Source organism: Callithrix jacchus, chromosome 3, assembly GCF_049354715.1.
Source record: "Callithrix jacchus isolate 240 chromosome 3, calJac240_pri, whole genome shotgun sequence".
Lineage (NCBI taxonomy): Eukaryota > Metazoa > Chordata > Mammalia > Primates > Cebidae > Callithrix > Callithrix jacchus.
The window spans coordinates 127801189-127814163 of NC_133504.1; the positions used below are offsets into that span (position 1 = coordinate 127801189).

Sequence of the window (12975 nt, forward strand, 5' to 3'; positions counted from 1 at the left end):
GGAGGATGGAATTGCTAGGCGGAAGGAACACAGTGCCATCTACTGCCTTCACCTTCTGTTTCTCTGCTGCACTTTCACCTAAACCATTAACTATTGTTTTGGTAGCCATTGGCTTAAAGTGTATTTTGTCACCTGTAGGATTAGTGACATCATATAGAAGATCAACATTTTCTTTTCCAGGAGTAGTAAGGTCTCTGTCACTTACTGTTACTTCAGCATTAGGAATAATACTAAACTGTGATAGAAACTTTGTGATATCAGCAGCTGCAAATTCACTCCTTTAAAAGCCACTGTCTTCTGATTCAAAGTACTTGAAATTGTGTGCAGGTAGAAGGTCTTTTTTTATTTGAAAAACAGCATCTTCTTCCATTACAGATTGTACTTCTGTATAGGGAGTTGATTCATTTTCATTTACCACTTCTTTGTCTATCAAACTTATGAATGGTTTTCTTGGAGTAAGAATACCAGATGTCTTTGCATGTAGGGAGGCAATAGGTACAGAGGGTCTTCCTTCTGCCATGGTGGCTTTATTAATTATTAGTTCAGAGCTGCCAGTCATATTTGTGGTCCCCTCATCTGCACTGGCAGTGGTACTGTGTTTGTCATTGGGAGAGGTGAAATCAGCTGTAATTAGATTAGACTGCAATGGCATGTTCAAAGGATCCACTGATATAATGGCATCATTTATGAGATGAGAATTTTCAGCTAAAGAATCGAGTATTTTTATCCAAGCGCCAGTCAAAGAGTCATCTTTAATTAGCAGAGAAGGTTGAGCTTCATTATTTGAGGGATTAAGCATTAATTTAGATGATTCAGCTATTGATGGAAGAGTTTGTCCTTTGTTCATAAAAATGTCTATTTCAGGGCTAGGACTTGCAACACCATCAGCATTTTTGCCATTAGTAGAAACACTAATTCCTTTCTTCACAGAGTTAGTAGATTTACCTGAAGAGGCAATACCGACCTTTGATGCTGAGGTCATGCCAGCTTCATTGTCTTTACTGAAGAAACAGACTCAACAGTTACAGGGTGAGTAACAGAAACTATAGGGCTGATACTGTTCTGGAAACTGGATGTTTAGGTGCAGTAGTTCTTTCAAAGTCCCTTTTGGTTTGGGGGGCATTTGCAGTAACGGTGGAGGAGGTTCTATTGCCACCTCTTCTGTTAACGAGGTTTTTGCTGTCTATTGTAACGGGCATTATTTTATATTTGAATAGGAGATTAAACACATCAGAGTTGTCAGGAAGGAGAGTAATTTTGTTTCCTGCTGTTTTGGTATAATCTTCATCAGGGTTAGGAGAGTAAGTTTTTCTTCTAATTTCTGCTGGTGAAGTGTTTGGATGAATAAAGATGACTTCTATAACTCTGTCATCTTGGTTCATATTTGCAAATTCTTTGACCCTGGAAATAACATTCTCAATTCCGTAAGTGCTCACAGACTTAAAATTGTCCCTATCAGTTTTGAGTTGTATATTGGCAGGTATATTAGAATGATACTTAGTTGTTGAGTCATTTGCTTTAGATTCAATTGCTTCAGCAGTATTGATATTGTAGGGCATCGTGATGTTTTCCATCTGAACAGTGTGTCTGGCTTCTACTATGGTACCTTCCTTTAAAGGCCACATTGTTTTAAAGTTAGTGTTAGTAATTGGCTCTACAGTGTTAGGGTTAATGTAATGCTTCGTAGAGGTGGTACCATTTGTTTTGGAAATCATTAAGTCCCCCACATGCATTGTACTTTTAGATACATCTATCATTGTTTTAATATCAGTGGAATTACTGACAATATTATTGATTTTCTTATGCATTCTACCATTAAGAGGATAATTTGTAGTATTAATGGAATTGATATTGGAAATAGCTTCATTAATATCAGTGACAATCATGACAGATTTGGTATCAGCTTTGTCATAATTAGTCCTACCATCATTCTTTATATTTGTGGCCTCAAATCTGATAGAATTGTCTTTTTTTGTAAGGTCAGGCTCATTGTTTGCAGTTTTGCTATATCTTTCCATGTAAGTAGTATCAGTGATAATTATCTTGTTGTCCTCGAGATCAGGCATATCAAGCTGAGCTGTACGATCTTCCTGTAGAATGTCTGTGGTATCAATTTTTGCTGTATTGGCTTCTGACATAAGGGCTGAAGTATAAAAAAAAAGAACATACCGTCTGGTCCTGCCTCTTCTTTATGAGTAGTGGTACTAGTTCCAAGGAGGTTGTTTTATTTGATTTGGCAATGGTATTCTCATCTGCTGAGGGAGTGAACTTGTTTTTGGCATTTTGGATGTATGTAGCAAGATTAGGGGCAAAGAATGGTTTAGATCTGCCAGTGGATGGGAAGACGTGTTCAAGACTCTGAGTTGCTTTGGAGTCTGCCTGAAAGTGAGAAATAGAAGGAATCAGACTTGTATTGGTAGGTGGTCATGGATACAGGTTCTGTAATGCTCTTTCCCCCAGAAACATTAATCCTGTTCTGTATTATTTGGGAGTTGGGTGCCAAGTTGGGAATTGTGATGTTGGGAGCAGAATTATCTTGCATAGCTACAGAAGGAGGTGAAGCTTTGTTCTTTGAAACCTCTGCCTGAGTTGAGTTGCCTATTGTACCCTTGACATAAGCAAAACTAGTTGAAGTCTGATTAGCTATAGAGTTACTTAGTGCATCATCCCCAAATGGAAGAAAGTTATATAAGTTGTCTTGAAGGGTGTCTGGCTAGTTTCTCTCTGAATGGAATCCAGAGAGCCTTGTTACTCCATCAGCAGACCCCAAGTAGCGATCAGAATCTTTTGTAGGTGCAGATTTTTTTTTTTTGGATGAATGAGACCGAACTTGCTGTATAGCTGTCAGATGAGGACAAAGGCAGATTGGCAGACAAATGTTGATTTGTCTGACCGTATTTCCTCACTCCCATTAAACTAAAGAGAAAGACGTATGACATTTTTTTGTGAGATTACCCCAGCAGATACTTTACTAAAAATCTGAAATCAATATGCAGCATTAAATTGATCAAATAAAGCAACATTCTGAAGGTCTCTGCTTTCTTCCTTATCCATTGGTTGTTAAATTAACTAAGTTAGAAATACACAATATAATTATAAAAAAGAACAGTTGACAAGTATGTTAGGGTTGAGTATCCCCTGTGGGTATAAATTCAGATGTTCCATAACAAACTTTTAGTAAGGAATCTCTTATAATATAAAAAGCATAGAGAAACCCCTTCAAATCATATACTACCATGCATTATAACTTATCTTCTCTTTACTTCATTATGTATATAATTAATTTTAAAAGAAGGAAGTGTACAAATAGGAAATAGAATAGTACAATAAAATGATGTTTTATTTAGCAAAATATTCTTTCTTGCATTAAATGTAAGCTGATGATCTAAGTATTAATTTTTTTCCCCTGCATCTAATTACTATTATCCAAAATACTAAAACTTACCAGGAAGTAAACCATAAAATCTAAGATGGTCATAGTCAGGACTAGGATCTTCATCTTGTCTTGTGATTTGTTCCCTGCAAGTAAGGCATAAGATTATTCTTTGTTACATTAACCCATTGAGTTATTATTAATGACAATTAAAAAATAGTAGAAATAATTTATATTTTTATTGTAAATTGATTTGCATTTCTCTGATGATCAGTGATATTGAGCACCTTTTCATATGCCTTTTTTGCCAATTGTATATCCTTTGAGAAATGTCTATTCTCATATTTTGCCTATTTTTTTATTTATTTACCAGATTTTTCCTGTGGAGTTGTTTAAGCTCCTTATATATTCTGCGATTATTTTTTATTATTGTTAACATTAAGAATAATATCAATTTAATAAGGTAAATACAATACCCAGGTATTTCCAGTGCATTGTTAGAAATGACAGTATATGAAGTTCTCTATTTGCAAAGGCCCATTCCACTTTAACTAGTCAGCAAGAATATGAAGAATTTTGACTGTTTTCTATAGCTTATAGACTATCAAGGACTAAACAATACAACTAGCAAATAGATTTTGGACAAAATACTTCAGTGAGGACTTTATCATGTAAATTGACCCTTATTTTCATGTTCACAATTATTACCCATCTGTTACATTTTTAAAAGACCATTTTGACACAAGTTAACAAAGTCTACCCAGTTAGATCCCTATGCAAAAGGGTTTTAAGAAAGGGTAGGTGTTTGAAAAAAGAATGGCTCTAAACATTCTGATTTATTCTAGTATTTACCTTGCAAAGGAGTCTTTCCTTCAGCTGCTTTGTAGTATTAACTCTTCACCAAATCAGCCTTGTTCAGCAATGCATGAAGATGAGACCCGGGCTGAGAAAACCGAAATCCGAGAAAGAAACACAGCTTCCTTTTTATTCCTCCTTTATTGCAGTGGGGGAGAGAAAAAGCTTCACATACAAAGGATTGCTTCTGAGTTAATCCCCTAACAAAAGAGAGCATAGGAAGTATCTGTTGGCTGTTGTGCTTGCAGCTCTTAGGTACAGAGTGAACCTATTAGCTTATCTTCAAATTGAAAGGGGCAAGGGTCATATTTTCAATATTATGAAGCCTTCCAAAAGTGAATCCTCTATTTCTAGCGTCATTTTACCTTTAAAAAAATGGTTTCTTACACTGCTTTTACTGTAAAATTCTGATTCATTCTAATAGTATTTTGCATCTATGGCCATTTATTAGTTTAAATGAGGATTCACTCTACTAGGCTGTGGTGTTTTAAAGGATAAAATTAGGTTTGGTTGAGTGTTTGAAAAATATATTTACAATATATGAGAAGAAAAAATTAAAGACTATTTAACAGGCTACTGCATGGCTTATTAACATTTTTTCTATATGATTTATAGAGATACCTTGATGATTGCTCAGTAAACTTATACTGGCAAGCTTTTAACTCCAGTTTCTGAAGTAAATTGTCTGTTTACCTGAAACAACCAAAAATACATCAAACCTATTGAGTCACTTGCTGAGATAAACCATTGGTATATACTCTAAAACTTTCATAGAAATATGAGTTTAAAGTATTATTGATTTTCAGCTATTCTTATGTAAGGCATGCTGCAACAGTACTTTTATCAGACAATGTAGAGACTCAGTCTGAACTTAATTGGTTTGTCATCTTTTCCCATTTTAAGACACCAAAAATTTAATTTCTAATATTTACAACTTTTTAAAAACCCTTAAACTTCTTTCACATAATATAATCCTAAAATTCATTAATAAATTAATGTGATATATAAATCTTACTAGTTGGAAAAACAGATGAGGTCAAACATTTTGTCATTTTTTTTTAAGGCTTCTTCAATTTTCCATATCTTTTGGGTCATCTTAATACCTTTTTGTAGTTGACATTCTTTTATTACACATTAGAACAGATACCATATCTCCAAAGTTTTATGTAAGCCAGTCACTGGATTGTTTTTGCAATCAGGCACCTATAAAGCATCTATGTATGTAAGAATCACCTTCAGATCAAAGGCAATGTGTTATGAGTTGAACCATTACAATGTTATCACTTTAGTAGCTTGGAAATACCATTCTCATGACATTAAATATTGCTCTTCAAAGAAATAAAGTAATTGTTGGAAAGCCAGTGCAATCATACATACTTAAAGATAGAATATTCATTCAATTAAAGATGATATTTACATGTCTTTTACAGTAAGCTGCCAGCTTCAGACACAGAATCCCTTGCTGGCACTAATTCATCTCTATAAGATCTAAGGCTAAAATTTCCTCCTTGTGTTTTTCAAATTGAATCTATCACAATAAAATCAAGGCTTTGTATGTTAAAAAAAAAGCACTTCATATTGCAATTCATTTTTTTTAAATGGTCCTAGAAGTCCTAATTCTATTGACCCCCTCAATGAGGTGAATAGCTCATTTATTTTCCCACATGCTTTCCAGTTTATGATCTAGTCACTATTTCTGGAAATTGTCCCTTATAATGCTCAGATAGGCTAATATCAGTGCATTTTCATGTGTTAAAATAATCATAGAGGAGGAGCTACAGATTAGAAACAGATGATGGTGTCCTCATCTAGCTGTGATGCTTATAAGCTCCCAGGCATAGACTTAATTGATTTTCTCAGAATGCTTATTTTGTTTTATTGAATTTCCAAGCTCATCAGTACCACACGTTTAATGAATAAGAATACCTATCAATTCAACAATTACCTATTGAGTGTTTGTGAAAGGCACTGGTGGAAATAGTGAAGTAGAAGATATAATGGTTATCCTCAAAGAATTTCTAATCTATTCTAGGAGGAAAGGATTGTATATGATAGCCATATTCATTGCCATTTATTTATTCATTTGAATATTAATTGAGTGCCTATTAACTTTAAGGTTTGGCTCCAAGAACGCAAGTGACATATTTGGGAGCAAGATAGGCAAACTCCGACCAGTGAGTTACATAATCAAAACATAATTTGGGGGTTTAACAGAGGGAGAAATCACTATTTCTTTTTTGGGAAATGATCTTAATTTTGAAGTTTGGATAAGTTTTGAGACATGGAGTTGGGTTAGAAAGGACTTTTTATATGTAAGTAAAAGGCAAGAACAACAGCACAGAGGCAAGAATTCTTCAGTGCTAACTGGGGTTAAGAAGAGGGAATGTCTGACTCCACGCTTCTTGCTAGCATCAATTGCCTGGTGTCAAGAGTAAGATAAATAGAGTTCTAAAGGAAGCCCTGGGTATTCTGATTCAACTAAATTCTCCCATGTCACTGTATTCACTGGGTTCCAAATTTATTCTTATACACTTGGAGTAAGACTGACAATTACTTGTCCTTAAAATCTCGAGTGAATTCAAGACTTCAAGACTTCCATTTCTTTCAAGCCCCATACTCAACCCCATTATCTGCTTTGAGACCATCAAGACTAATCTCATTATGCTCTGTATTTTCTGTTTATCTCAGTCACCGTAAGAAGAGGCACTCTCCTACTCACTGTTCATCTCTAATAATGTATTTCCAAAAGTGCTCTGCAAATCCTCTGTTCTATACTAATTTCTTACCTTCCACCAACTTCTAAAGACTTTCTTCTGTCTTCAGAGACTTACGCCTAAAACCTAGCTCTTGCAACCTGAAAACATGAATTTACCTGTAACTATTTTAAGTCTTGCCTCTTTTATTTTCAATGGTTTTATACTTTTAAGCCTGGAGGTGAGTTAGGTATCTTCCTTGTTATTTACTAATGCTTTGGACCATTTTGTTTCTCTCTTCAAACTTCTATCAGCTTGGACTCTTGTATCATTGTATACCTCCCATGACATGTCCAATTGGTCATCTAGTGATATGCAAATCATTTTCTCTCTTCCTGTAAAGATTTTACTTTCTGGATCACTGTAACTATTCTTTATATCATTCTTTTCCCAATTGATAGTGATTTCAATGTTCACATAAAAGGCGCTTTCATTCATTATTTTGTCATCTCAGTTCCTTGACCTTCTTTTCTCCTGTACACTGATCATTCACTCCATCATAACCACACATTCCAATGCACATATTTTAAAATACCACTACTAATGATCCCCATCGCAAACTCAATTTCCAGCCTCCCCCTGATACCCTGATTTTGATAATTCTTTGAACAGAAAGCCAAACACCGTAGGTTCTCACTCATAGATGGGTGTCGAACAACGAGAACATGTGGACTCAGGGAGAGGAGCATCACACACTGGGGACAGAAAGCGGGGGATGGAGAGGGATGGGAGGGTGTGGCGGGATGACATGGGGAGAAATGCCAGATATAGTATGCACCTAAAGTAAAATAAATAAATTAAAATAATTAATAATTCCTTGACTCACAAGGACCTACAATCTATCAATTCTATTAACTATTCACTCTTCTTTACACCCTCTGAGTTCTTAGCGTTTTACATCTCATGAACAATTATAATCCCACACTTCCATGCACTATTAATTCCATCATTTTATTTTTGCTTTATTGAGCTTGCTTGGTGAAACATCCATCTAGAGTAAATTTAATTCTTCATTCACTAAGTTCCTATATCCAGAGAAAAACGACACTTAATTGTGAATTCAAGGCACGTATTAATGCTGACTGGTAATTGTATCAAAGTTCTATAATCCATTCTTTTTCAATCTTTTTGTTATAGCTTCTCTCTCTTCAAATTTCTACCACCTTTTGCCCTTCCTCACTCTCAGCTGGTAATCTTGCTTCTGATTTTATAAAAGAATAAATAGGTGAAATTAAAAACAAAAATTCACAAGCTCTACTACCTCATTTCCATGTCCCCTATAACCTGAAATCTTACATTTTATCTTCCTTTCAATTAGTATAGATGAGTTCTTTAAATGTAGGCCTAACTTAGGGCCCTTCATTTCAGACTAGATCCCACCCCTCTTGCATATTCAAAGACATCATTTCAGAAACTGTATTTCTCCTCTTTGTTAATTTTTCCCTTTTTTGTTGACTCATTATCAATATATAGACATGTTGTTATTTTTATATCTTAAGACAAAATATAAAAACATGCCTTTATTCCTCTTGTCTTTTACTCCCCCTCTAAAAACTGTCCCATTTCTTTGCTTTTATAACAAAGCCATTCTAAAAACTTGTCTCACGTTTCTCCTCCCCTGTCTTTTCAATCTACTTCAAAAGGCGACTTCTACTACTGTACCTAAACTGCTCTGGTAGTTCTCTCCTTTGAATTGCTCAAGACTTTGTGCTGTTGAATCAAGCTGTTATTGTAAGACCTCATTTTACTTATCAGTGCATTTGACACAGTTGGTCCTGCCTTCTTTCATGAAACATTTTCCTCATTTGGTTTCTATCTTGTTTTTTTTTTCCAACTTCTCTCACCTCCCTTCTCACATATTTTTGTTTTCTCCCTATCCTTTCTTCCACCTGAAGCATTCCATGGTTCAGTGTTTGAATCTCCTCTTTTCTCTATTAATACTCTTGTTTAGTTACACATAACTAAACATAAATATCATTGAAATAATAATTATCAAATTAATATCTCCAGCTCAGGCATCTGCCTTAAATTCCAGAATATTATATCTATCTTTTAATTTAATAGTTTAACAGTTTGCTGTCCATAGTTAGATCTATGGCCTCTGAACAAAACTCGTGGTATATTCCCAATATCATCTCAAAAGTGTTCTCATAGATTTTCCAATCTTATTTGTTGGCAATTTCTATGAACTAAATTGTGTCCCCTCCAAATTTGGATGTTCAAATTGTAACCCTCAATGTGACTGTACTTGGAGATAAGACCTTTAGAAGGTGTTGGAGGAAATTCTATATGAAGACACAGCAGGAAAGAAGCTGCCTACAAGATAGGAAGAGATCCCTCCTCTAAAATTGAATCAGCTGGCTTCTTGATCTTAGATTTGAAATCTCTAAAACTGTGAAAAAATCAATTATGTTATTTAAGCTACCTAGTCTATATTTTGTCTCAGCAGCCAAAGCAGACTAATAGTTACTTAATCCTTTCAATTGATCAGGTGAAAAATTCTGGAGTCATTTTTACCTACTCTGTTGCATACCCAACAATCCAGTCATTGAGCAAATATTAATGGCTCTGCCTTTAAAATATATCTAGAACCTGACTATTTCTCATACTTCCACCATCACTCTCATCCTGGTCCAAGCCATCCGTTTTGACCTTGATTACTTGCTTTAGTATTTCAGCTAGTTTCCTGTTTCCACTCTCCGTTATTATCAAAGGCAGCTATAGTGTTTCTTTTAAATGTTAGTCAGATTATATCACTCTTTTTCTTAAAGCCTCCTGTGATTATTCATCTTAACAAAAATAAAGCTAAAATTTTAAAGGTCATAAAAAAGATTGTTTTCTGGTATTAATAGCTCCCAGACCTTATTTTTTGCTTTCTGTATAGCTCGCTTGGCACCAATCATGTTGCCTTACTGTGTTATCTTTTATGTTCCAGCTGTTCTTGACCTTTACCATGAGGAGAAAATGAGATTAATTAGAAGCAGGAAGACTAGCTTGCAGACTATTACATACCCTATATAAATCAGAGATCATGAAGCTCTGAAAGATAAGGTTGGATAAAAAGAAAATATCATTTACAAAATCCAAGTAAAATAACAGGAAAGAATCAATAGAATAGTGAGGATAAAGAAGAGGAGTTGAAGATAGTGCTGAGACTTGTAGCTTAGGCAGCTGAGTGGATGATAGATGCTAATTGAGAGGGTATTGTGGAGGCAGAGGCTGTGGGAGGCCTGGATTACATTCCTTTTTAAACAGATAGCATTTGAGATGTTTCCATGATATCTACACAGAAAGGTTCAGTTCATAAAGCAATTGAAAATGGAGATCTGCAGCTCAGAAATGAAGTGATAAATGTCACAATGGTGTTTATCTTTTGTTCAGGTAAATGGCTGGAAGGGAAAATCTGAGACTTCTGGCTAGTTCTAGTTCTTTATCTGGGTAGCAGCTGGTTACATGGTGTGTAATTTGGAAAGTTAACTGGATTGTGCACTTATGATTGTGTCCCCCCATTTATTTTTTCTTTTTTATTTTAGGTTCATGAATACATATGCAGGTTTGTTACATGGGTAAATTGTATGTCACTGAGGGTTGGTGTATGAATGGTCCAGCCACCCAGAATAAATTATTCTATGCCCCCCCCACCCTTTTCTTAATATCTATGTCAACAAGGGCCAAATGTTACAATATACTTCTTTTGATGTGAGTTTTTAGTGGGAATTCAATTCTAAAATTCCTGTGTGTTTTAATTTTAGAAGAGGAGTGCTATTTGCTTCCTGTTACATTGAGAAGGTCCTGAGGTGAGACGGCCTCCCCTCAGCCTCTAGGTATTGATATAATACCTCCCAAAGACAATCATGTAAACTTTTCAGATTATTCAGGAAATGAAAATTCTAAGTATAAATTTCCTAGTGCCATTTTTTTCCCGAAGTACTTTCTTTTACATTCAGCTGTCTTTTTCAGTGTTACAGTGGAAAGAAAATAATCAGTATCCGGTATAATCCTCTGAGTCAGCTTGCCTTAGATTATGTATTAAAAATATCTTAGTTCGTATGCCCATTTCTTTCAGGGGATTCCAACTTCTTCACATGCTTTGAGCAACTTATCCATGCCTAAGATGTTATATAATTAAAAAAATTGTCTTTATTTTTTATGCATTTTATATTAAATCTAGATGTAATTTTCTAAATGCTAGATCCTTCATGTCCTAGCTCTTTGACTTTGAGCAAAACACTCAGTTCCTCCAAGCCTAAGATTTCTCATCTGTAAAAAGGGTCTAATAGCAGAACCAACCTCACAGGTTGTTATTAATATCTGCTCTGATTCCATGACGATGTATATTACTTAGCACATATGAGCACTCACTAATTGTCAGCTATTATTATTGTTTCATTTTTTTTTTGAGAGTGCTTTAGACATACAGACAAGCTGGACAATACTTCATCCTCTGGGATGTGGCCACATTATTCCTCTGATTTGACTTATTTATGAAAAGAGTAACTCTAGGAAAGGCCTGGTCTAATAGAACCACCACTTTGTAGTTACAACAGGTCTTACTTGAGGGAAAGATTTGTACAGTCTCTTTGTTTTATTTTAAAAAAGGTTTACATGTTTATGACTTCAGTAAAAATTTGAATGATTCTCAGCCCCTGTGTCTGAATACTTCCTTTGTTTTCTTTGTGTATTGTTTTACTGGAAGAAAGTTATTAGGCATTATCAATCCATGCCCTTTATCTTTTAAACTCTCTTTCATTTTCAGAGCTCAAGTGAATTAGCACATCCTTGCTTCTTGTTTCCATGACCAATAATTAAAGGTCTTTGAGTACATTTGAGAGATGTGGCTTCCCAAGAGTCCCAGAATTATAGGGAGAATCTTAGTTCCAACTATTTGTCTGAAGTGAGCCCAAAGTCCTATCTTTTGCCCTCATCTTGGTTTTAAATTTTGAGATTCTGTATTAAAAAGGCCAATCCTGTCCTTCAGCGCAGCCTCTGAATCCCTACACGTTGTCCTCCCTGGATTTTGTTTCCTTTTTGTTTTTGTCATGTGGAGTTTCACTTACTGTTATTTTGCACCAAAGTCAATTATACATTTAAAAGTATATTTATTATAAACAGTTTACAATGTATCAGTTTCAAAAATTGTATCTATATTTCCCATGCTCTTAAAAGTAGGCAAAATGGGACAGATAATTCATTTTATTTTAGTAGGCATGATCTTCTATTTTCATTCCTTTGATATCTTCTTGTGGAGGTTGGTTAATGGGAGTTTTAAACCAAATTTTATTTGTTTATAGTTTCTGCATCCCACACAGTTATTTCATCAAAATAAAAACTGTAGGACAAAGTTCGTCAGTTGAGGATGATTTTATTCAAAACTATTACAATAGTCAAGTCTGTTGAAACGAAAGATGGGAGATTTTTCAACACTAGGGCGAGAAAAGTGTTGGAGGATCTTGTAGGGAAGGCATTGATTAATGGTATGGGTGGAGCACATTGCCTGATTCCTGAGTTTGCAAATGTTTTTCTCTATAGTTAGACCATCTGTGTTTGCTAATTGATACTAATTGAAGTTAGGCTCCTGCTCTCCCATAGAGAGTAGAAGGTGGGGGCACTATCTTCTTTGATGGTTACATTTTAAAGAGTGGCTCCCAGGTCCTTAAGAAAGACATTCTTGTTTTTCAAGCTGACAAGAGGCTCTTAAACAGACTTCCATCTCTAACAACTAGTGATTGCAACAGTTAACTAATTAACATATCCATCATCTCACACAGTTATCTATGTATGTGGGGTGAGAACACTGAAGATTATGCTCTTAGAAAATTTTGAGAGCATACAATAAAGCTTTATTAACTATAGTCACCATGCTGTGTGCGATGTGTGTCAATCAATGTTTAGATACGTTGAATAATTTTATGTGGGATAATGTCTTATGTTGAATTATTCTATAATAAACACAAACAATTGGAAAGTTTATGCAAAAAGAAAAGGAATTACATT

At 34.9% G+C, this 12975-nt stretch overlaps 1 protein-coding gene across 1 annotated transcript; it reads right to left on the reverse strand.

The window, feature by feature from the left end:
* Positions 1-1043: 1043 nt before the first annotated feature.
* On the reverse strand, positions 1044-4434 carry LOC118152284 (uncharacterized). Its single transcript, XM_078367957.1, has 3 exons — positions 4226-4434; positions 3446-3519; positions 1044-2379 (listed from the first exon to the last, which is right to left on the reverse strand). Exon 3 carries the CDS (start codon positions 2136-2138, stop codon positions 1044-1046), a length of 1095 nt encoding a protein of 364 aa, XP_078224083.1. The 5' UTR covers positions 2139-2379; positions 3446-3519; positions 4226-4434.
* Positions 4435-12975: the final 8541 nt, after the last annotated feature.